General features: G+C 40.2%; 2 protein-coding genes across 2 annotated transcripts in view; both read left to right on the top strand.

Annotated features, from left to right (window-relative positions):
* LOC147339574 (CD82 antigen-like) overlaps positions 1 to 10,491 on the top strand; it is a 40,116-nt gene extending 29,625 nt beyond the window's left edge. Inside the window, exons 5-9 of the mRNA XM_086296195.1 lie at positions 1,469 to 1,543; positions 5,959 to 6,057; positions 7,988 to 8,161; positions 8,244 to 8,327; positions 8,966 to 10,491. Coding sequence (XP_086152321.1) covers positions 1,469 to 1,543; positions 5,959 to 6,057; positions 7,988 to 8,161; positions 8,244 to 8,327; positions 8,966 to 9,043 — 510 coding nt within the window. The 3' untranslated portion in view covers positions 9,044 to 10,491. The remainder of the gene's footprint in view (positions 1 to 1,468; positions 1,544 to 5,958; positions 6,058 to 7,987; positions 8,162 to 8,243; positions 8,328 to 8,965) is intronic.
* A 4,459-nt stretch (positions 10,492 to 14,950) lies between these two features.
* On the top strand, positions 14,951 to 25,439 carry LOC147339573 (uncharacterized). The gene is made up of 4 exons (XM_086299911.1): positions 14,951 to 15,675; positions 20,664 to 20,971; positions 24,778 to 24,819; positions 25,302 to 25,439. The coding sequence occupies exons 1-4, from the start codon at positions 15,593 to 15,595 to the stop codon at positions 25,358 to 25,360; spliced, it is 492 nt and encodes a 163-aa protein (XP_086156037.1). The 5' UTR covers positions 14,951 to 15,592; the 3' UTR covers positions 25,361 to 25,439.
* The last annotated feature ends 1,001 nt before the right edge of the window (positions 25,440 to 26,440 follow it).

The raw sequence follows: 26,440 nt of genomic DNA, 5'->3' as shown, positions 1-26,440 counted from the left end.
CACACAGAGAAACACATCAAACGATATGTTGACAATTCACCTGGAAGGGAGGTTCCATCACCTGGAGAGAAGTTCACATCAGTGTTTCCCAGAGTTCAAATAGAAGACACAACTTGGCATTAGCTATTGAGAGGAGATTGTGCATCACACCCTTGTGGAGTAATAGCTGCAAATACATTACTGAGGGAGACAAGGTAGAAGATAGCTGAAGAGAAACAAACAGAAAGGACATCAAAACAGTGAGATCTGGACTTTGGTATCTGCACGTGCGCTTACCAAACTATCTACCAACTTCCATTCTATCCAATATCATCATTCAGCAGCTACACCCAGGCCAGAGTAAGGCTAAACCTGGGTTAGTGTCTTGCATACTTGAAACATGCCACCGTGTTTTCCAGTGAGCACTTGTGCCCTTTTATCAGTACCGTTGTTATCCAGTGTTCAGCAGTCCACTGTAAATTTTTGTGGCTTTTTTTCTAGCATCTCTACAATGTTTCTTCTAAGTGTTGTGAAAGTAGTGATTGAGGCTTCACACAGCCAATTCTTCTTGATGATAGGAGACTTTGTCAATAAGCAGACTTTGTACATCATTTATTTACAATACTGTCAAAAGTTTTTCCCCCTTCCTGATTTCTTTTTTTTCCCCATCTATTTGTGATATTTAAATGTTTCAGATTATAAAACTAAATATATCTTATATATAAGACAAATATAACCTGAATAAATTCAAAATTGTCATTTCATTTATTAGGGGAAATAAATAGGGCCTCATTTGGTCAGTTATTCATCATTTGTGATTCAACAGTAAGAAAGAGACTGGGCAAAAAATGCTTTCACGTGAGAGTTCCAAGGCGAAAAGCGCTGCTGAGCAAAAAGAACACAAAAGTGTATTTGTCAAAAAAACATCTCGATCCCAACATTTTGGGGGAAAATATTCTCTGGACTGAAGGTTTGTGTCCTGTTACAACTGGTGTTACATCTGGTATCTGGTTACTAACACAGTGTTGCACAAAAAGAATATTATGCCAGAGTCAAACGTGGTGTTGGTAGTGTGGTGTTCTGCTTTGCAGCTTCAGGAGCTGGGTGACTTGTCATAATCGATGGAACCATGAGTTTTGGTCTCTACCAGAAAATTCTGAAGGAGAATGACAGGATGTTCAAGTGCTCTTGGGTTAGGATAATGAGTCAAAGCACACCAGCAGGTTCACCTCTGAAGTTAGAATCTGGACTTGAATCAGCTTGAGATGCACTGGCATTAACTGCATTTGGATATGGAGTTTATTTGCTGCTCTCCCTCTTGACAACAGTAAAACATAATAGAGGGATATGCTTGTGTATGTACCACTAACTAACATATAGAGGTGGGTCTGACTGTTCAATTTCAATTTAATTCAATTCAGTTTTATTTATACAGCTGTTCACATGCCCCTAAATTTTTGTATTCACTGTTCTCTGTGATCCTCCTCAGTACTTCAGCGTCATCCTGCTCATCCTCATCACTCAGTTTGCAGCTGGTGCCCTCATCTACTTTCAGAAGGATGTGGTGAGTGATGGCATTTCAAATATTGCAAGCTTGAGTTCATCCACATGCTGTGATAAATGTACCCACCATGCAAAGAAAAAAATCTACAGTAGCAGTGTTCAGACTTAGTTATTTAGTTTGAGGTATTTCAGCCAGAAGTAAAACACAGTGAAAGCTTCATGGTTAAGAATAGTTTTTAAAGTGTTTACTATTTGTTTTTTCTTGGTTTATTTTGAGAGATGAGGGTTGAGGTTTTCTTTAGTTTATATCAACTGCAAAGTCAGTCCTTTTGCCAAATACGAGCTGGGTACTGGGTGTCAAAGCGTTTTATACTTTACGTTTTATACTTTTGCTCAGAGAGCCAGGAGATTGTGTTCACACAGACAAATGAAAGCAGAACACTACAAGAAAAAGGACGTCAGCTTTTACTGTATCTGAACTTCTGTTGGAAGGTCTTCTCAGCCACTGTCTGCTGCTCAAGTCCAGGCCAAACCTCCTTCCTGCTATGAGTTATTTCAGTCATTGGTCCAACAATAAATGCTTAGCTGATGTGAAGTGTTAAATAATGGCATACAAATACTTTGTTACTGTACTTTGAATTTTCACGTATCTCTGCTTTAACTGAGTAGTTCTCTTTATATTGACTCCCTACATTTTTGAACCAATATCTGTATTTCCTACTCTTTACATTTTCAGAACAGGCTCGTTAATTTTGATTTGACAGATTTAAGGCTTCAAACATCAAACCGATTTGATCCTAAACAGCAACACATGAAAGGCAGTGCTGTACGTGTAAATCCCAGAGGATGTCACATAACAGGAGGCAAAACCATGCACTATAGTTAGAGTTGAAAGTGGCTGAGAGTTTTGATTTTTTGGGGGATTTTTTGTTTTTGTTTTTTGCACAATGCTGGCATGACTGCAGGTCATAAGCGGTATTTCCCGTCGCTTCGATCATAGTGGCCAGCCTTGTGGGGTTTTGACCAGCTGTAATCGCTTTCTTTAATCTTTGATAAGCCAGCGCCGAGCCAGCTCTGATCAGCAAGAACCCTGTTATCATGGTTCCAAATAGGTATAAATCTTCTATGTCCTCAATCGACAGTCCCGCCAGAAAAACGCTGTGCCAATGCTGCCACCCATCCATCGTTTATCCGGCAGGAAATGTCCCTCCAGGACAATCAGGCTCTCTCGAATCCTGGCTTCTCGTCGACAAAAGGGTGTCAATTGGGTTGAGGGACCAGTTAATCAAATCCATAATTCTTTAGGTTTTAGAGAACAAGATGGAGAAGCTCTCTGAGGTTCTCTCTTAAAGTTAGTTGAGACTAGAGAAGGACAAGCCAAGCAGGAAAGATAAGGTGAGGGACACGGGGAAAGATGCGACCGCCTCCGTCAGAGCCAAGAGTTTACTGGAGCTCACATTAGAAATGATCGTCAGTTATGAGTTGTTTTCCCCACACTGAGCCATTACAATCAGTTTTAGGGTTCCCCCACCTGCTGTATCCCACTTTAACCCTGTACTCATTTTCCTGTTTAGAAGCAAAGTCACCCTCTACAATGTAGGCAACAGAAAATAGATTTTAGATTTTAATAGATTTCCTTCTTTTTCTCTGCTCATTTCTATTTAATTGGTTCAAGCTGAGGACAATTAGAATAAAAAACTCTGACTAAAATAAAGTTTGTATTCCCACTTGCTATTTTGTTATTACATTAACATAACAGGTTCAGTTAACTTTACACAAATAAGCTGTTTAACCCTTGTGTGGTGTTCGTATTTTTGTTACTCAGCCAGTGTTCATGGGTCTGGTGGACCCGCTAGAGTTTTGGCTTTCCAAATTAACACTATCAAACAATTTTATGTTAAATTACTCAACAGATGTTTACTTCATCCCAATTACAAGACATATGAACAGCAAACATGGTTAATTTTTTCCCTTTACCTTTGTTAGATCACATTTATGAATTAATGTGCTTCTCGTTTTTCTTTTATATAAAATGTTATAAATAAATCAGTTATAATCAAGTGGAGTGAGTGGAAAGACACAACACATTTACACGTGAAAAAATAATTAATTGTTTAATTTTTCTTTTGAAAAAAACTGAACACGGGTCTCACAGACCCGAACACCATACAAGGGTTAAAAAAAACATCCTCGAAAGAGTTACTTTTTTACTTTGAGTGCATTTCATTCAGTACTTCAACATTTACTGGAGTACTTTTTAGGTATCTGTACTTCTACTTAAGTGCAGAATTTTTGTACTTTTGCTACCTCTGCAGTTCAGTCTCTACAGATGTTGTTTTGGCTGGTGATTTATTCTTCCTCATAATCTTTATGTATCAGACTTGAACTAACTTCACATCTTGGGAGTTTGTAGTCATCGGGTGACTGAAGCCTATCCCAGCTGCCATATAGTGACAGACAGGGTTCAAACTGGACAGATCACCAATCTGACACAGAGAGACAGGCAACCACTCACATTCACACCTATGGGCAATTAAGAATCACCAATTAACCTAACCCCACAGGGTGTAGGTGTAGATAGCCTGGATCTTGTTCTTTTGCCTGGTCCTCTGCAGGTACTTGGTGACTGCAGCTTTCCTAGGGGGAGCTTCATGGTTCCCATTTGCCTGTGGGAACATGTAGCTGTCCTCAATGTCTGCAATGTTCAGTTCCATTCAATTTTATTTATGTAGCGCCAAATCACAACAACAGTCACCTCAAGGCGCTTTATGTTGCCTTCTGCTAGTTCGATCCCCTCAATTCTGACTACCTTCCCTCTCTTTGTTATCATCCAAGTACACTTCTCCAGTCCGAATGACATTGCAATGTCGTTACGGTATATCCTGGTGGTGTGGATCAGCGAATCCATGTCTCTCTCTTGGCATACAGCTTTTTGTCATCCAGGAAGCCGGTGGCTGACAACTGCTCCGAAGTCAGTATCCGTAGTCAGTCTTGTCAGTGATCTCACTGAGGGGGTTGAGGCCTATGCAGAACAGCAGTGGGGACAGAGCATCTCCTTGGTAGATCCCGCACTTGATGGTGACTTGTGCTATGGGCTTGAGGTTGGCCTCCAGTGTTGTCCGCCACATCCCCATTGAGTTCCTGATGAATTCTCTTAGGGTTCTTCTGCTCTTGTATAGGTCATTCCAGGATCCAGGTGTGGGGCATCGAGTCATTGGCCTTCTTGTCACAATCCAGGCAGTGCACAGGTTGGTCAGTCTGGTTTTGCAGTCTTGGGTAACTGCTCGGTCTACCAGTTGCTGGTGTTTCGCGCCTCTGGTATTCTTGCCATTTCCTTTCTATGCCCCGCTCATGTATTGAGCCATGTGCCTGTTCATCTTAGCCACTATGATGCCTGACAGGAGCTTCCATGTGGTGCTGAAGCAGGTTATTGAGACTGGTAGTTGGATGGGATCGGCCCTTTCTGGGGGTCCTTGAGGATCAGGACTGTCCGGTCTTCAGTTGGCCTTTTTCGATGTCTCTGATCAACTAGCAGCAGGTTCATTTGTGCTGGCAGACGCTCGTAGGGTGCAGGAGCAAAACTGTATTCTGTTAGCAAAGAGTGTAAACTAATATAAATTCTGGTGAAAAGTTTGGATGCAAATGTCTGCTGTTCAGCCTGAACAAAAAAAGAGGCTTATTTTGAGATAAAACATCTGCTGACCTGAAGAAGCTGACTGCTCCTACAGTCCTTCTCTTTTTTCTTTTGTCTTTTTGCATTCATAAACTTTTTGAACTTGTGTAAAATAAGTATAGCTATGTTTTCCAATTATTCTCAGAAGAACCTTTTTTGTACTTTCTTGCAAATGAACTGCAATATTTCTAAGAAAGACCTACACAATATGTTAGTCATCATATTATAAATGAAGATAAGATAAGATAAGATAAGATAAGATAAGATAAGATAACCTTTATTAGTCCCACACGTGGGAAATTTGTTTTGTCACAGCAGGAAGTGGACAGTGCAAAAGTTATGAGGCAAAAATTAGAATACAATAAGAATAAATACAGTACACAACTGTACAGAATAGAATAAAATAAAATACTATATACAGTAGAATAAAATAAAATAAATATACAATAAGATAAAAATAGAATACAAATACAAATACTATATACAACTGAGTAAAAATACAACGATGGGCTGTAAATATTGTTGTTATGATTGACAAAAACTCACATAGTCCTTCTAATTAATAAGATTTAAAACATGCCACATTGAGAAATTTTTATTTTACTTAGCGTCTGGCATAGCATGTAGTGAGGGCGTTTTAATTTAGTTCATTTGAATGGTATCCATCCAACAATATATTCACAAAAAGAAGACACAAAAGAGACACATTGGCTCAAACATGGATACAGTGTGGGCATATTACGCTGCCTATATGTTTATGGTAATACATGTTTCACCAACTCTGGCAGCCTGCTGTCTTTCAGGTCAACGAGCAGATCTCCAAGGTCATCACTAAGGTACTGGACAAATACTCTGGGAACAGTTCAATCACAGAGCAGGCCTGGGACTTCATCCAGACTAACGTGAGTTGGAAGCATGGACCTGAAATACAAACCCATCAATAAAAATATCTTCAGTGGTACAAAATGGCAGAAATGTCCTAGCTAGAAACTAGAAGCACAGGAAAGTCCATTTTTAACAGGGGGAATTTGATGCTTTACACTTTGTAACTATACAGTTAGACTTGTTCTTGTCAGCTGATGCTGGAAAATGCATTGAAAACCTAAATGAGACAAAGAAGACAAATTAACTTGAATTTACGTTTTCTAAAGAGACTAGGCAAGGCAAATTTATTTGTATAGCACAATTCAACAACAAGGTGATTCAAAGTGCTTTACAGAGACATTAGAAACAAAAACAAATAAAAAGCATGATTTAAAATTGATTAAAACAAGCAAACAAACAAAATTACTAATTAACAAACAAACAATCAAAACAGATTAAATCAGAAATAGATAAGATCAGTAGTTAAATGTAAGTTTTGAAATTTAAGCTTAAAGTGTGGATTTGGTGCTTTATTCAAATGCAGCTGAGAACAGGTGAGTCTTCAACCTGGATTTAAATAAACTGAGTGTTTCAGCTGATCTGAGGCTTTCTGGGAGTTTGTTCCAGATATAAGGAGCATAAAAGCTGAATGCAGCTTCTCCGTGTCTGGTTCTGACTCTGGGAACTGATAAAAGACCGGATCCAGATGACCTGAGGGATCTGGATGGTTCATACTGGGTCAGGAGGTCACTGATGTATTTTGGTCCTAAACCATTCAGAGCTTTATAGACCAGCATCAGAACTTTAAAGTCTATCCTCTGACGGACAGGCAGCCAGTGTAAAGACCTCAGAGCTGGACTGATGTGGTCCACTTTTTTGGTCTTAGTGAGGACTCGAGCAGCAGAGTTCTGAATGAGCTGTAGTTGTCTGACTGATTTTTTAGGTAGACCTGTAAAGATGCTGTTACAGTAATCAAGCCTACTAAAGATGAATGCATGGACTAGTTTTTCCAGGTCCTGTTGAGACATCAGATCTTTTATCCTAATAAGAATCTGTCTGAAATATATTATAAAATTTATTTTGTACTCTGAGCAATAACAATCTTAATTTCCACTGAGCTCAGGAGGTAGAGCAGGGCATTGGAAGGGTGCTCAGGTAACGTAGTAAAGGGTTATAAAAGGACCAGTACTTTTGCCTTTTACCACTTCTCCATCAATGTGTTTCCAAAAGAAGGTAATGTAGCTTAAAATAGCTCTCTAGATTTCTCTTTTCAGCCAGTTTCTTCTGAAATAATCAGATTTCATTTTTATATGAACAGATTCTGTCACTTGTGACAAAATAGCTTTGCAGTCTTGATAAGCAAAAATGACTTAATATCAACCTTTAATTTTCAGTAATCTAAACCTCAGTTATTTTAATCAGCAGATTTCCTGAGTTAAAATTTTTGCACTGTTAGTGTGTAGTCACCTTATCTCAACACACTTACGATATAATGTTTAATATAAGATAGCTGCATGTTGTAAATACTCCATTTGACTGCATTGTGTGGATCTTAAAGGCTTCCAGACATCTGTAATCACAGAAAATTCTCACACTACATGAGAGCAAACTGAGCATTTAACTTGTCTAATCCTGGTTCACACCAGTGTTTTCCAAGTGAAACAGTAACTAGAACTAAGGTTTGTGTGATGTCAGAACCTCCCCGGCAACATGTTGACATTAACAGGAATTTCATTTCATTTCAAAATATGAAAGTAGATTAATAACATTTGTAAATAAAATACTTTGATATTTTCTTCAGAAATGTTTACATTGGTGTTAAATTGAAAAACATGAAATCAGGCCAAAAGTAGCTGTTCCAGAATGATATGTGTCAACCCCTTCATCAGCCGTGCCAGTCAAACGTCCTTGAGAGTAAAACATTGGCTGTTACAAATGAAACCTGTGCTTAACTCTCCCCATCTGTAGATGGAGTGTTGTGGCTGGATTGATCGTACAGATTGGAGTGGTAACATGGTCATCGTCAACAGCTCGCAGCTGCTGTTTCCCTGCTCCTGCCAGAACATCTCACTTATTTCTGGAAACTTCTCTGACAGTGGATTCTGTGAGGCTAAGACACCTGACTGGCCTGTATACGATGTGGTAAATGGTGTTTTCCGTTCATCTCACATACTTGCTGTCTCTTAGATGCATTTCCAGTCAATAAGGTTCTTGTCTTAATCAGGGATGTGCCGCCAGCGTGGAGAGGTGGCTCCTCACCAACATTGGGGTTGTGTTAGGCATTTGCCTTGGAGTGACTCTTCTTGAGGTACAACGTCATTAACTCTCATTCACCTATAACTAGCTGGGTTTCCATGAAAGTAGTTTACAGAAACAAACAATATGCAAAATAATACCTGTTACAGTTCAACATCACTAAAGGATTCTTTGTTAATCATAAAATGTTGTTAATTAAAGTCAAATACAATTTTAATAAAACAAGCAGCTGCACCTTCATGTCATTGTTGAACACACCGAGTAATCACTCAGTGAAGGCTGAGCAGTTCCTCTATTTACAGTGTTGTGACACAAAGCTCTGATGTTTTCTTTGCTCTCACACACTTTCATACACTTCTGTGGCGTTACGCTATGCAGAACTTTTTCACAAATTTCTGACAATTTTTTGTCACAAATATTTGTTTTGAAGAAGAAAAAAAAAAGCAAAGTTCACCAACAATTATGTTCTTCGATGCAAAGTGAGTGGAATAAAGACTCTTTGTGTTATTAGTTTACTGTGTTTTTTAATGTTTGCTACTAAGAATAAGCTCATATCAGACTGGAGAAATCTTGGTAATTCCAATGTATTGAAACTGTAGATTGAGTTTGTTCAAGATGAACAATCTGAGTTGTTTATGAATAAATAACTTAAAAATGAGAAATTTCAAAGTGTCTTTCTCTGGTCAACAGCTGCTGGGGATGATCCTGTCCATCTGCCTGTGCAGGAACGTCCACATGGAGGATTATACCAAAGTGCCAAAATACTGAAGCTCAGCGGAGGAAGTTACATTACTGAACTCAAGAAACATACAAATAGGGAGCAAAGTATTTGGCGAAATTGTATCCAAGGGTAATAATGAAATATGTCTATTTTTTTCCTTAGATTTTATTCGATTTTATCCTCTAAGGCTTTTTGTCAGTCTGGTTTTATTTTAAAAACTTATAGTTTTGAACTTTGGATCAAAGCGCAAAGCTGAAAAATGCTGAGAGGACACTGGGTTAGAGGAGATTAATAAAGAAAGGTGTCGTACTGGAGGATTTCTTTCCCTGCCAGTGTTGCTGGTTTCCACAGTGCCAACTTGCTGCTGCATGCTTTTAGTTTCCCTTGAAAATCTGAAAGTAAACCATCTGTGCATCTGTAATAGTGAAGTGAAAATGGATTCACCTTTCCTTTGGAGGCATTAATGAGCAAAATTAGCCATTGAAATTTCAAAATTTTAAAACTTTCCAGTTTGGCCATCATGTTCGTTTTAGGTAAACAGCTGTGAGAAATTCAACCAATGGAATCATTTCAGAGATTTTACCCTTTATGGTTAATCATTCCAATGCTTTTGACAATATACTGTAAAAGACTGAATTTCGAATGAAACACAAACTATTGTTAGCAAATCATTCACAAAAATATATATGCATGTATCTCACATGATGGCCATTTGAAAAAGAAAAAGAGAAAAAGGAATTCCTGTGTTTGTATCTACTTCTAATGATAAGATGCCTGCAGCACTGTAAAAATGTCGAGAAAAGCAAAGTTTTGACGACTCTGGAAAGTCCACTCGGTGGATGTTTTGTTTTATTTTTATATGCCAGTGTTTTGAGTTATTGTGTAAAGTTATAGTAGTTTGTCTGGAATTTAAGTGTTTATTTGTAAGAATTTGAGTCCCCAAAGTATTCCTTCCAGTATTTTCTATGGCAGCAGGTCTCTCCTTCAATTTTTAAACGATGTTCTTTCCCATTCTCCTAATTGCTTTTAAGTCTGAAAATAATAAAGGAAATAATAAGGTACTAAAAAGATACTTGTCTTCTAAAAGTGTTGCAGTTTACTATTGGCATTTTTAAACAAGCAAATAGAGCCTTTTTAGGTTGAAGTATGGAACCTTGTTTAATCCAGACGTTTGAGAAGAGTAGCACATTAATTGTAACCACTTGTGAACTGTGTGACATGATGGGACTATTTTTTAGCACGGATCCTTGGCATTCATTTGTGTACAATTTTAATTTCAAGCCAGTATGTGGTTTTCTCAGTGGCCTGTTTTTTGTTTTGTTTTGTTTACAGTCGCATAAATACCATCCCATTAACCTTGTAATGGTTTCTAAGACACAAAAGGATACATCTGTTTAGAAGTACATGGCCTTCTTCAATTATAGCTTGTTGGTGTCATAAGTATGTACTCACAAATGGATTCATATTTCATTTTGCCAATAAACTGATTACAGTACTTCAGTGTGATTCCTTGTTGCTCACGATGTTGTTAATATATATATTTTAAATGTAGTGTAAATTTTTTTTCATGCTCTCTAAATGTCTCTAACTCAGAACTTCATCTCTGACAACATTGTTGTGGCTGTTGTTCTTAGATTAGACTGTTTATGCACCTACATAAGTTTATCCTGCAGTCTAAAAGACTGCATTCATTCTAATGACCAGCAGGGGGCGTCTCCTGATTGCAAATAGGAGCAATCAGGAGAATAGGAAAACGGCCCTCGGCCAGTTTTTCCTACATGGTAAAAAAAAAATACAGTAGTAAATGAAAGAAATCTGTCAGCAAGACTCTTTGGTCTTAAATTATATGAAGTTAATGTGTAAAATTAACATAATCTATAGTTTAATAACTCAAAGTGCTTTATATAACATACCTCATCCTCCCATTCATTCAAGCAGCCTTTTATTTCTCTTCTCCTTAAGTGCTTTCTATAGCATACACGCTACAATGGATGGACTGGAGAAAAACTTGGGGTTAGCTGGAGCAGCCAGGGATTTAACAACTAATATTTTGATCAGTTGATGACCTGCTCTACCTCCTGAGGTACAACCAAGGCACCGTGTTTATCAGTCTCACGGCTTGTGCAAAGAACGCTTCCAGCATCCTGGTGGTTCTGCAGCTGATGCTCCTGTACCTCTTGCCAGGGGTGGTGGGGGTCTCTGATGATGGAGATAGCTCTGCGTATGCAGCACTGTTTGTAGATCTCCTCCAGAGACGAGAGAGGGGCACCAACAATCCTCCTGGCAGTCTTAACAATCCTATTAAGTTGTCACTTCTCATTGGACAAACCAAGATGTCAAACTTTGTGTCAGGATGTTTTCAATGGTACAACCATTATGGTAAAACTGTTACAATTAAAAGCCATGAGGAATGGCCCATGGTCAAAGGAAACATTGATTTCACTTGAATCTCTTCCTTGTCCCTCTGTCTAGTTTCTTGCCGCATTAAGTACACCCTCCTCATCTATATAACAGCAATCTCCTGGAACTGCCAGGGTTTGGTACCAATCATTGCTGATACTGATGTTATTGCTGCAGTGGTTTTCACTGTTGCCTCACAGCAATAAGGTCCTGAGTTTGACTCCACTATCTATTTTCAGTTCTCTTTGCATGTCCATGTTTGCATGGGTTTCCTCAGGGTGCTTCTACATCCCGCTACAGTATAAAAACATGTCATTAATGGGGGTTATGTTTCTAAATTGGTTATTTGGTGATTCTAAATTGCCCATCGGTGTGAATGACTCTTGCATCATATTGGTGAACTATCCAGGGTGTACCTCACCTCTCGCCCTGTGGTAGATGGGATAGGCTCCAGTGCCCCCACAACTCGATGAGCAGAAGAGAGTACAGAAGAGAATGGTGATTCGGCAGCAGCTACCCGGACATATGTTGGTTAATTTGACAAGGTTTGCTCCATCTGTTTCGATTTCATCTGTTTTCTTTTTCTCTTTTAGCTTTTCAGCTCCACTGTTTTGCTTTTGTTTTTCCATCTTTATCAAACACTTCATCCACACCAAATTCTATTCTACAGGGTGTATGAGCACACGGGGAAGGTATGAAGCACTCTATCAAGCAATGTGACACCTGAGCTTTTGGTTAATAGGAATTACCTGTGACTGCAGAGGAGGTGTGGGTGTTTGCAGAGACAGCTGGAAAGCTGTCGAGAGCAGTCGAAGCACCGAACAGGAAGCTGTGTGGCTGAGCTGCCATGAAGAAAAGCATCTAGTGTTTTGACACGCTGTAAAAATGAACTGTGTAACTATAATTGAACGCTGTGTGGGTCCGTGGTGTGTCAAAGACACTAACTCTGCTTTTATATTAGGCTTCAAACTTCCCTTCTTGCTAAAGCATATAGTTAGGGCTGGATCCGGTGACCCTGAATCCTCCCTTAGTTATGCTGCAATAGGTGTAGACTTGACACATTGAGTATTTCTTCTCCAGTCACCTTTCTCACTCACTATGTGTTAACAGACCTCTCTGCATTGAATCATATCTGTTATTAACCTCTGTCTCTCTTCCACAGCATGTCTTTATCCTGTCTTCCTTCTCTCACCCCAACCAATCACAGCAGATGGCCCCGCCCCTCCCTGAGCCTGGTTCTGCCGGAGGTTTCTTCCTGTTAAAAGGAAGTTTTTCCTTCCTACTGTCGCCAAAGTGTTTGCTCATAGGGGGTCCTTCAATCCTTCAGAATTTGTCATCCGTCAGTCGATGTGGTTGTGTTGATCAGTTTGAATTGTCTCAGTAGAGAGCCATCGTTTTGCAAGTGCTGATTGGGTCAGTAAACCTGTAAAACTGGGTTTCTGTAACACAGAGTAAATCAATTTTTTGATCAATCATTAAATCATTTACTGATAAGAAGAGAGAAAAGTTTTACACTTAAGCTTTGTACTCTTTGCTGCAGTTGAGGATATTATGGTGTTTTTCTTTGTGAATTTTTATGTTTAAATCATTTGTTTTTCATTTTTGGTTTGTTAGTGGGGGTTTTTTTTTGGTGGTCTGGGAGCAGATGCAGTCTTTATCTATAAAGCCTACATAATTTTTTGGACACCACTCAGACAGCCAGTAATTTAAGGAGAGCACGTGGCTAAACATGTCCCTCCTGGTCCGATTGGGAAGGGGACAAGAGAAAACTATGACATTGTTTTCACAAAGTTACACACCGATTAAATATTAATTGTAATGAACTCCAATTGACGTAACCAGGTGTCAAGTGTGATGCTGACAAAAATGATAATTTGACATCATTTACACGTATCTTTAGTCAGTAGTTTCAGGGTTCCTTCAGTGTCTGGCGACTGGAAGACATTTCACTATGGTTGCTGGTGTTTCCAGCTTCACATGCCTCAAAACAGAATTGAAAATACCAGCGTTTGTTCCTCGGCAGGTGAGTGGGGGAAAACGATTAGAGACATGAACAGTTTACTGGGGCCGTCTGTTTAGGACTACACTTCCTCTTCACCGTCAGCCAGCCAGCCTGTTTTCCCAGGTATTCAGGCCCATCTGCTGGCTATGCTACGTTCGTCTACACTGGTACAGTTGAAGATGACATATTTCACATTTCAGTGAAGTCCATTTTTTTATATTCCTGCAAATCCTGACCCTGTAAAGGAAAATCAAATATCATCTGATCCTGGGCATCTCAACAGTGATCACATTACAAACAATGAAGTCAGTATAACCACTGAACAAATAGGCTGGTCCATTTGAAGATCTTCTTACAACTCGTATGAGGAAAACACCAATGGTACAGAAATGCCATAGGATCACAAGGACAGGGAAAAAACATACTCTGAGGAACTTGAGCCCTCGCCCAATAGTGGTGACCTTTCTCTTAGCTTGGCAAACCTACAGTAAGGGTAAAGGATTGACATAAGACAAAACATGATTCCTCTACTGTGGCAGAGTTGTTGGGACAATGTTTAGTAGCAGTTTTCATGTATTTTCTGTGGTATGATTTGGTGACTGTTTCTATCCGGTTGTTCAGTCTGACGTCACTAGCCGTGTCTGGGTCTAAACTCCGCTGCAGGTCCATATATCAAACGATCACTGTGGCATTACTGAGAGTTGAAAAACTGTCTAAAGTCTTTCATCTTTAATAAAATGATCAGCGTTCTGCTCTACCAGGTGTAAGAATTGAGTTTAACATCCAGGCATCCATGAAAACGGAATTTATGACATTTAACGGAGTTAGAAGTTAGCAGGGAGTTAGCTCGCTAGCTTCTATCTAAATACAATATAGCATGTCCTGACTGCGGGGTTTTGGAAACAAATTAAAACGTACAGCTCTGTTATCACTTCCAACATAAATGAAGACAGAAAACTAAACAGCAGTAACGTTTGTAGGGCTACTGAAGTTGGGCTAGCTGGTATATAATGATGTGCTACGTGACCGCTAGCGACACAGCTATGTTAGCATAATATAAACAAGCTAACTTTTTTTCCACTCGATAAAAGTTAACGTGAGTGTTCTCGGTGGTCAGGAACAAATTAATCGCATGGCAGGATGCTGTAATAGGACCAAACTTCAGCCAGGAGAACAACTGAGATAATCCATCCACAATACGAGGTTAGTCATTCATATACTGCTGCATGGGCTGGGCTGTAGTTACATCCTAAGGTTTTAGAAACTGAGCTTAAATAAATGATTAGCGGTAATAAAAGCCGAGGGAGGTCAACAGGGATCACTGACTGTTTTAGGAGCTTTTTGAGATTAAATAGAAGAAAATACAAAACATTAAACATGTTAACAACACAAAAGCCATATTAAACGCAGACTACTTTAGGCCCGGAAGTAGGATTCGTCACGTCATCACTGAACAACCTGTCACAAAGATTTAAGATGGCGGCGCGCACAGACGCAGCGGCCCGGAGCTCCTACACTTTTGCACTTTTGGTGGTACTGTGTATTACTATCATATCTGATATCATATCTCACAGTACAATAATATTGAATGGGTTGCATTGTTGTATTTTGTCATGTTTCTCAGGTCTTTGTCTGAATTTCTACGAACATTATTGCTAAGGATTGTCTTATTGCATTGGAGTCACACTGGGTTAAATATGTACACTTGGGTTTTAAGGGGTATTTATTATTTTCTTCTTTTTTTTTGGGTTGTATGGAAGCCCCAAACGCAATTTCATTGTTCTTGACAATGACAATAAATAAATAAATACTAAATACTAAATACTAAATACTAACCGGATTGTTCATGTAGTGGGTTTTTTTTCTTTAAGGTCTTCTCACTAGAAGTTTGGACGTTTTTCTGCCATCTTGTAGTCCATACACACTGTTCTTGAATTCTACTGAAACATGCGGTATAAAGTCTGTTCATTTTTCCTTTTTCACAAACACCAACAAGATTTTTTTTTCTGTGATCCAGAAGAATCAGATTACGTTGCGTCTACCTAGTCTTCAGATTCTGCACTCCTACAGCCAGAGCTTGTAAACTGACACCACAGCAAAAACAAAAATGATAGCACTTTTCATCTTCGGGCTCAGGGTTCTCTGTGTTAGAATCTTGTAAGTATTTGAACTTGTGGAGTCAATCTGTTAACAAATGTGGAGAACACCTCTCGAACAGAGCAGGACAGCTGCACTGTACCTTGGACTGATTCTGTCACACGTGGGTGGAGGAGGTAGGTTTAACCACACAGCCACAAACAAATATCACTTAACTTGAAAAACATGATCAGATAAAAAGAAGGTTTGAGATTGGTCTATAATTAGCTAAGACTAATTAATGGAGATAGGCTGATCATATTTAGGATTAGTGCATTAACCCTGTAAGACCCAGCCCAATCAAACAATTCAGACTTTTTGGAGCTGTGATGTTTAATAACCGTTATAACAAAATCCACACATTTTTTTTTGCTATGTCATGTTGTGTATTATTTTAATTATATATTTGTTATTTTTTTTTGTATCACATTTGATACAAAATGCAACTTTCTGTTAACAACAATGTTAATTTTAGACAAAAAAGAGTTTTGTCCATAACATTTTGATATTATGGTAAGTATTGATCATGTTGATGAGACTGAGGTCTCAGAAACTCATGTATATGATACAAAGGGCATTATAGGGGTCATAGATGTTAGGAGCAGACTTGTAGAAATCGGGTCTAAAAGACACATTGATGGTAAATGGACTGGTTAAGGTTTAACCTTAACCAGTCCATTTACCATGGTTGGCTCAACAAAGCTATGTCTTTTGGTCAGTCTGCCTACAGTGTTGAACTTATTTTCCTCAATCAGTTTTGAATAGTAAGACGTTCTAGTTTTACAGAGGGCTTTTTAATAAAGCAGCAAACTATTTTTCCAGGCTAAATGACGATTTTCTAATTTAGTGAGACGCCCTTTCCTCTCCAACTTATAAGTTATCTGCTGTAAGATGAGCATTGAGAGTTCTAATTTGAGGCTCTCTTTTTCAGAGGAGCTACAGTATCCAGTCATACACAGTGAAGATGTAAATATTCATATTAATATTATTAATTACAAGGTAATCAGCCTCTGTCAGAGTAGCATCCAAGTAGCTGCTCTGCACTGTGCTGGCACATGGCATTGAAGAAGATAACAGACTTAGTAACAGCACTTTCAGAATGACATCTACTGTGTTCAGATCTATTCACCACTGCTGTGCAATCCATTAAACCAAATCAAATCCCTTTTATTGTCACATCACATTACTGGCACACTGGTACAGCACATGTGAGTGAAATTGTTGTGTGCGAGCTTCACAAGCAACAGTGATACAAGAAGCATAAGATACAAGCCAAATATAAGAACAGGAATATCAGAATTATAAGAATAAATATATGTACAAATATAAGAATGTATCCACATTAATGAATATGTATTCCAAATATGGATATACATATATATAAAACATGCAGAGGTCAGCAGTATGAATATTGTGCAAAAGAAATGGTATATATGTGCAATATGGAGTGCATAAGTGTCAAAGTTCCAGGAAGTGAAAGTGAGGTTTCTATGAAGTGTTCAGCAGTCTGGTGGCCTGATGGAAAAAGCTGTCCCTCAGTCTGCTGGTTTGGGACCGGGTACTGCAGCCCCTCCTGTCTGATGGAAGTGGTTTGAACACGTATGGCTGGGGTGACTGGAATCTTCGATGGTCCTCCCCGCTTTCCTCAGGCACCGCTTCTTGTAGATGTCCTGGATGGAGGGAAGCTCACCTCCAATTATCCTTTCGTCACACCGCACCCCTCTGGAGAGCTTTGCGGTTGTAGGCGGTGCTGTTGCCATACCAGGTAGTGATGCTCTCAATGGCACAGTAGTAGAAGGTCCTGAGGACGCGGGGGCTCATGCCGAATTTCTTCAGTCTCCTGAGAAAGAAGAGGCGCTGCTGCGCCTTCTTCACTGTTCTGTTCATGTGAACAGACCATGTGAGATCACCCACCAGATGTAAACCTAGGAAACAGAAGCTGCTCACTCTCTCCACAGCAGCGCCGTTGATGGTAATGGAGTGTGCTTCTCTTCAACTCTGGAAGTCCATAAGTCCACCATCAACTCCTTTGTCTTTGTGACGTTGAGGGTGAGATGGTTGTCTTGGCACCAGTGTGTCAGGGCGCTGACCTCCTCCCTGTAAGGGAACATTATGTTATTGTAATGTTACAATAATTTACATTATTGCAAATGTTATTAAGAAATGATCAAATTTATTTATATAGCACATTTCCAGACAGACGATTCTGCACAAAGTGCTTAACAATATAAAAATGCCATTAAAAAGAAACAATGTGCAACAATAATAACAACATAAAACAATGATAGACAATAAAAGAATTAAAACAATAACTAAGACTATCAAATAAGACCAAAATGCTTGGGTCATAGTGTGTTAAAAGCCAGGGCATAAAAATGTCTCTTTAGTAGTGATTTAAATTGCAAATGTTTGTGCAGATCTAATATTTAGGGCAAGACTATTCCAAAGTCTGGGACAGACAAAGCTCTATCGGCACGAGATTTAAGATTAGTCCGTGGGACGGACAGCATTCATTTTGAGCTAAACCTCATAGTTTTTATTGGAGCATAAACAGAGAGGAGCTCAGACAGGTATGAAGGGGCTCGAGCGTTAAGTGACTTAGAAACAAATTTAAATTGGATCCTGTAGGAGACAGGAAGCCAGTGTAGAGAAGCTAAAACTGGGGTTATATGCTTTCTCCGTTTGGTACCAGTTAGCAGGTGAGCAGCTGCATTTTGGACCATGTGAAGATGATGAATGGAGGCCTGATCGAGACCAAAACACAATGAATTGCAGTAGTCCAACCTGCAAGTAAGGAAAAGGTGAATAACACGTTCAAAGATGTTAGGAGGTTTGGCTTTACCTTAGCTAGCTGTCTTAACTGAAAGAAGCAGGATTGGACTACTGCACTCACCTGCTTATTCAATTTAAAAGAACCATCAAGGCAGAGACCGAGGTTTTTTACATGTGTTTGACAGTAGCAGGAAAGGAGGCCCAGAGTGCTGTCGATGGGATTATTGACAAAGTTGCTGAAAATGACAGCTTCAGTTTTATTTTCATTTAGCTTTAGAAAATTTAAGGACATCCACTGTTTGATGTCATCAAGGCAGCATAATAAGAGCTGGGGATGGTCTGAGCCTGCTTTTAAAGGTAGGTCAGCTTTCTGGTTTCAACTCTGAATAGTGACGTTTTGGTGGGTTAAATAAATTTGGCCAGATTTCTAGAAATGAGAGCTGCGCCATTCAAAGTGGGATGGACGGTCTCCCAACAACACCAGTTTTTTTCCAGTTTGTTGGTGTTCTAGCTTCACATGTCTCAAAACAGAATCACCAGTTTGTTCCTTAGCAAGTGGGAAAAATTAATTGGGAGATGGATGGGTTGGTAGTGAACTGCGGCCTTCTATTTAGAGTACACGTCCTCCTCGTTGTCACCCAGCCATCCTGTTTTCCTGGCTCTGCCTGCAGAGCCAACAGAGAGTGTACTTTGGATAAAACACGTGAAGATTATACAGAACATCTTATTTCACTGAGTAAGTTTTAGTTAAACACAGATAAGCTGCACAAAAACACCACTGTGCATTGTAACAGGAAGTGATCAGGATCCGAAAATCTTTATTGTCATTGTAACAAGTACAACAAAATGTAGTCCCTGTGGTGTCACAAAGTAGAGGTAGAATATGATTACAAAAGGATACTATAAAAACAAAGGTAGTATTATAAAACCTTATTGCACATGTAACACTATTGCATAGGATGTGATCCATTGCACTGCACTTGTCAGGTTAAATTGGAGGTGATTACATGTCATTTAGCGCCCTGACAGTTACACAGTAGAAACTGCTATTCAGTCTATTTGTCTTTGTTTTGATGCGTCTCTATCTTTGCCTGATGGCGACAGTTACAGATTATGAGCGATGTCTTTTATAATATTTCCTGCTTTTCATGAGGCAGCGAGGGTGTTCAGTTCTTTGCCATCTCCGTCGTGTTCACACCCCAGTACAGGTCCTCCATGATGTGAACTCTCAGGAAGAGGAGCTCCGACACCATCTCCACCCCATCCCCATTGATGTAAAGTGGTTTAATGTGGTCTTAATCGTCTTGGCCTTAAATGTGTTCAGGATTAGGTTGTTATCCCTGCACCACATTGTCAGCCACTCCAGTTCATCCCTTTAGGCGGACTCATGCTCCCCAGAGATGACCCACACCAAAGGGGAGTCGTCTGTAGATTTGACTATGGTGTTACTTTGGTGAGCGGGGGCACAGTCATGTGTGTATAGCGTGAAGAGCAGGGGGCTCAGCACACAGGAGAGCTAGTGCTGATGGCCGAGGAGATGTGGGGGTCCACCCTTACCCTTTGTGTTTGTCAGAAAGTCCTTAATCCAAAGCAGCTGGACTTTGGGAATCCTAGGGTTAACAGTAGGCCAGCTCTAATAGTAATTTGGTTTGGCTTCGCGGGCCAAATGTAATTAGGCTGCGGGCCAAATTTGGCCCGCGGGCCAGAGTTTGACACCTATGTACTAGAGTTTTTGTTTTTTGTGTGATTACAGATAAATTGTGTTAATGCAATTGTGTGACGCAAAAATTTCCCCGTTGTGGGATCAATAAAGTCTTATCTTATCTTATCTTATCTTAATAGAGTGTGTTCAATTCAATTTTATTTATACAGCGCCAAATCACAACAACAGTCGCCGCAAGGCGCTTTATATTTACAGTAGATCGTACAATAATAGATACAGAGAAAAACCCAACAATCATATGACCCCCTATGAGCAGCACTTTGGCAACAGTGGGAAGGAAAAACTCCCTTTTAACAGGAAGAAACCAGTCATTGATAAAAAAAAAAAAAAAAAAAACCAAAACACCAAATTTCAACAAAAATGGCCAATTATATCCTGGAGCCCAAAGGGTTAACCCAACAAATCATGAAAAATTTGGTTTTCAATTTTTGGTGAAAAACACATTCGTGACAGTGCAGATTTCTGACATTTTGTCTAAATGTAAGCATGTAACAATTTGATTATTTCTAATTAAAAACACGTAAGTTAGACTTGTGTTTGTAAATGAACCACCACAGTATGTGTATAAAATTAAAAAATGCTGATTTGAGCATCTTCAAAAACATTAACCCTGAGTTCTTGTGTCTCAAGGTAGCACTGGGAAACTGCTCTGCCTGCTGGGCCAGCGTGCCACTTTGCCTTGCTCATACCACTATGAGGACCAGATGCATATCTTCCAGCTATCCATACAGTGGAGGAGTCCTCTCAATGAGCTGCTGTGTCACTATATCAAACACAAAGCCTTTCAGAACTGCACGGCTGGCTACACCATCAGCTACAGCCCAGGCAACATCACGCTCACCGTCCTGCAGGCCAGACTGGAGGATTTTGGGACTCACGTTTGCTCGGTGAGCAAACGGCATGAGTTCTCTGACTACAGCATTGAGCTGGCCAGAATGTCAGGTGAGTTTGACAGGTGAGATGTGTAGCTTGTGTCACAAAGTGATTGCTCAAAGGGGTCATTTGATTGTTGAAGTTTTAACATATTATTGTAGGGTCTTTACCTCACAATATAAGGTTTATTGTAAGGTATATTGAGGGGAATAATGTTGTGATTGGTGGTTTGGTGGTTTTATAAATAAAATTGAATTGAACTGAATTGCTGCAGTAAACATGGGCAATAGAGTATCTCGCTGGTCCTATCCTTATTTCTTAAGGATATAACTTTCAGATATTGTCTATCAACTGTAGTTAGACTTTTTCGGCCTGCCAGGTCTTTTTGTTTTTGTCCTCCACTTGTCCAGGTTCCTCATTTTTTAAAGGAAACATTGCACACCATGCTGAGATATGAAACTTTGTTTTAGGATATTTTTATTAGAAAATGCTGCTCTCAGCCTGTTTTGGCATCATTGTGATGTCATAGTGCGGTCAGCTTCTTCAGCCAGTAGGCGTGAACCATGTCTGGGCATGGTGCTGTCCAACTCTCCATACTGGAGATGCTTTCTTGGATGTCTGCCACTGTGAAGGTTATTGGATCCTGTTCAGGGAGGTTGCTGTGGTCTGCTCTTAGATCCACTAGAAACTGAGTTGCATCCTTCTCCCATATGCTCTTCCAGTATCGCTCCATCTCCAGCCTCGGTGGTTCTGTGCTCATATTGTTCCCCTGCCACTGAGAGTAAACCGTGGCTGGTTCTGTGGAGAACAGCTGGTTTATTCTCCTGCCTTCTATCTCTCTGGTGTACGTCTTCAAGCAGCTGGCCGAGGCTGTGAGTCTTTGCTTGGCTGTTTGGACGGCCTACTGTACTTTTTAGGCACCTTCTTCATTGCACCAAGCCTGCCAGCTGACACCAAACCTTTCTAGCAAGGAACATTAAATGTAACTTATTATATTACACAACCTAATGTAATAACTAATTAATTAATACATGTAAACCTCACACATCAAATTGATGGGGCCAATGTTGCCACTGCAGTCTCTAGCATTTCAAATCACAAGCGGCAGTGGTGGTGGTACTCTAAACTGTAAGCTAAGTTTTAAAATAACCTGTTTGTGTGTCACCACCTGCACTTTTTAAATATTTTTAGCCGAGAATGTAGTGAAGTAATTTTCAAAACAAAACGTCTGCACCAGCATGTTGATGCTGTTCGTGGAAGACTCCAACCTGCACCAGATATAATTAAATGATCAGTTTTATATGGGGAAAGTCTGCTCTTCAGGAGCGCTCACATTTAGTATACCACTTCCCAAACGTATCACTAGATGGAACTCCAACACAAGGGATGGAAATATGTATAATGAGGCAGTTAGCCAGTGGGTAACACACCTACAGTAGACTGTTCCAAGTCACATTGGAACGTAGATGTGACAAATAAAGATGAAGCAGGACCGGAAACTGATTTAATCGGGTCACCATGGTTCTCACTAACTAGCACGTGCCCCAACGGTAGCTAGAACAAATATTTTGAAAAGGTCAAAATAGAAGCATCCTAAACATGACCCACATAATCTCACATTTATGCGACAGACACCAGTCATAACAAACAAAGGACGGGTTATTGCCTTTGTTCCCAACAGCTCTTTCCTGCATCGTCAGCCCAGGAGCGAGTCAGACCAGCTAGAACAAGGGCTAATCAATCCTGTGATGCTAGGCAAGGGGTTCTGGGTAATGTAGTCCATACCAACAGGGACATATATACAGCCACCCCTGTATTTACACTGCAAATGCACATCATAGCAAAAAATGTCTATAAGGTTTTCCCATCTTGCATCTGAGGCAGGGTAACTAGCTTGGTCGTGTGTAAGTGTGATCTTTTACTTGCCCTTCCACTGACCACACTATACCATCCACCCAAAGAAACAATTTTGAGATTTTCCCCAACTAGCCACATGGCCCTGGGCAGCTGAGAGTCCACTATCATGACGACTTCATCTACAGCAAGGTCAGGTGGCATCACACCACTTCTGTCTGAGCTGAACGCCATGGAGGCATCTCGAAATGAAATGGGTCCAGAAGTGTTCAGCAATGATCTGGCTTTGTTTCCATCTTTAACTGGCGATAAAGTTAACCTGGTCCATATGCCACCTGTGGGAACGAGGCATCCTGGTGCCCCATGACCATGAAAATGGGTACAATTGGGTCAGGATCAGCAATATCAGATGATATTTAGCCAAGAGGTTTAGCATTAAGGATCCCTTCCATTTTAGTGAGTGCTGTGAAGAAGACTTCTTCAGGCACTATTTGATTTGATCCTTTAGGATGACCTGGAGCGTGGACTTAACCGACCTTATTTCCCTCTTCCAGTCGCCTCCAAAATGTGGTGATAGAACCAACATCAACATGCTGTTTGATGAGCGCCGGCTTCTTTGCTGGATTTCAGATGTGACCTCAGACACTGAGCATCACGTGTTACATGAAAGATGAATCCCGACACTTCTGAAGTTAATTGAACGTATTATCATTAGTTTTAAAGTATTTTTTCAAGTTGTAGTTATTGTATTGCGTCTTACTTAGTTGTAATGGTTAATGAGCTCATCCAGCATTATGACACTTGTCCATCTTATTAAAACCTCAAATCCCCTGTTACAGTTTGAAACAAGGACCTGAGGCACATACAGGCAGCACCCCCCAAAATACACATTCAAAGCACCACAATGGCAGCCCAATATTAGATTGCTATTAGCTGTTAGCTCTGTAGAGTGGGCAATCATAATGAAGCAGTTCATTTTAATTTGTAGATTCAAGCTGCTCTTCATAGTTTTGCCCACCAGGTGGCACCAAAAGCTATTGGGAAGCTTTGAGTGATGAACCTTTTTTAAATACAAGCTTCAGTAAGCTTCATTTGCTCGCCGCTAGTTTAGGGTCATGTTGAATGAAATGAATCATGTGTATTTTGAAAATCTGTCATATTATTTTTCTATGCTCCTCACTGACTAATTACTTGTGACTGGCACCTCATTAGCAAATGAAGAAGCAGTGTTTCACAGTCAGACCCACTCGTCATTTTTCTTGATCTCAAACAGGACTTTGTGAACATCACAGTAACTATTCTCATTTATATAATTGTGACAGTTTTTTTTTTTGTTTGTTTGTTTTTTGGGAAGGGGGGGGGGGGGGGTTGCCACAAGGGAGGCATTCCCTGATGTTCATTAGAAAAAATGTTGCACTGTTTATTATTTTCATTTAATTTTTACATTAAAATACATTTACTTTAAATGGCTATATAAACTACAGGGTGGGCCATTTATATGGATACACCGTAATAACATGGGAATGGTTGGTGATATTAAAGTCCTGTTTGTGGCACATTAGTATATGTGAGGGGGCAAACTCCTCAAGATGGGTGGTGACCATGGTGGCCATTTAGAAGTCGGCCATCTTGGAAACAACTTTTGTTTTTTCAATAGGACGAGGGCCATGTGACACATCACACTTATTGGTAATGTCACAAGTTTGCCCCCTCACATATACTAATGTGCCACAAACAGGACTTTAATATCACCAACCATTCCCATGTTATTACCGTGTATCCATACAAATGGCCCACCCTGTATATAATATTTTAAGTATTAAGTATTAGGGTAGGATGTATTCATTTTAATTTCCATCCTGTTTATTGTAAAGGAAAACTTGTTTATTTTTTTATTCATACCTGAGAATTAGTCATTTCTTTTTGGGATCATGGCACAAACTGAGGCCTGAAAGAAAGGGAGTCAACTGTGTTAGTGTTAACAGCTCTAATGCTAACCAGGCGCATTTGTTTTCCTCTAGACTCTGTTACTTCAGCACCAACAGGTGGAATGAATCAGTCAGGTAAGAAGCATTACATTTTCAGTGTTTTTCTGAGGCACTGTTCTCTTCTTATCACTTTGAAAGTCAGAGAAGTCTAACCAGCCTAACCATCAACAAAAGAGTGAACTGCAGCTATTTCTCTGTAAACCCCCGAGGTGATCATGTGGGAAAATTCCAGTAGATCAGCATTTTGTGAAATAATCAGACCAGCCTATATGGCACTAAAAGCCACTATCAAAATCACTTAAATTACGATCAGTTTGAACTTGAGGGATTTTTGACATGCCTACATGTCACTGAGTTGCTGCCATGTCACTGGCTGATTAAATATTTGATTTCATGTGCAGTTGAGGAAGCTTATCTAATAAAGTGTCTGGTTAGTGAATACAAACAGTTGGACATAGCAAAGTCTCCAGATCCAACATTATATATCAGCTTTACTTTTCATTGGATATAAATAGTGTGAATAACACATTATGGTTAATGTTTCCTTGTCTTTTCAGGCCTGACCTGGAGACTAATTATTCTTCATGCTTTGGCGTGCTTATTGGTTTGCACATAGAAGAGGAAATTTATATATTTATATACATTAACAGACACAAGCCTGTAAATTTACATAGAATCTAAATCCCACCTGTCCAGCAGAGACCTAAATAAAAGCTTTGCAAAAGGATGCGTGTTTGCTCATTCTTTTTCCAGAGGATGTGAGATGTTACTGTCATTCCTTTTAATTAGGTCGATACCTTTGTAAGGTAGTGGAGACAATCACAACCAAACACAGCATATCTTTTCATACAGCAGGTAAAACTAAGTGCAAGTATTGAATACGTCACCAGTTTTCTTAGTAAATATATTTCTAAAGGCGCTATTGACATGAAATCATCACCTCATCTCAGTAACAACCCATCCAATCCACACATGCAAAGAAATCAAATCATAGATGTCGGGTTCAATTTGCTTGTTTGGGATTTTTTTGCCCCTCCGCTGATCGCTACCTTATGTTGGTTGAGGGGTTTGTGTGTCCCAGGGATCCCAGGGGCTATGTTGTGTGGGGGCATTTGCCCCCTGGTAGGGTCTCCCATGGCAAATTGGTCCTGACAAAGAGCAATTCAGAAGACCCCTATGAAAAGACCATCGGGAACAGTTTACCCTGCCCGGGTTAGGTTTACTGGGGCCCCGCCCTGGAGCCAGGCCCGGGGTGGGTGCCCGAGAGTGAGCATCTGGTGGCCGGGCCTTAGTCAGCCACAGCCCGAAAAAGGGACATGAGCCCATCTTCCTGCAGGCCCACCACCCACAGGAGGCACCGTGGGGGTTGGGTGCAATGTGAGTCGGGCAGCAGACAGGAGCGGAGGCCCTGGCGGACCAATCCCCGGCTACCAAGACTGGCAACTGGGACATGGAATGTCACCTCTCTAGTGGGGAAGGAGCCTGAGCTAGTGCGTGAGGTTGAGAGGTACCAGCTAGATATAGTTGGGCTCACCTCAACGCTTGCCCTGGGCTCTGGAACCAGTCTCCTAGAGAGGGGCTGGACTCTGTCTCAGTCTGGAGTTGCCCCTGGTGAGCGGCGGCGGGCTGGGGTGGGTATCTTGGTACCCCCTCGGCTTGCTACTGGTATGTTGGGGTTTTTCCCAGTGGACGAGAC

This window comes from Aulonocara sp. 'chitande type north' Nkhata Bay, linkage group LG1 (assembly GCF_057382095.1).
Source record: "Aulonocara sp. 'chitande type north' Nkhata Bay isolate Kocher_YH1m ecotype deep benthic linkage group LG1, A_spYH_male_GT1.1, whole genome shotgun sequence".
NCBI classification, from domain to species: Eukaryota; Metazoa; Chordata; class Actinopteri; order Cichliformes; family Cichlidae; genus Aulonocara; species Aulonocara sp. 'chitande type north' Nkhata Bay.
This window is presented reverse-complemented; position numbering and strand designations above follow the sequence as displayed.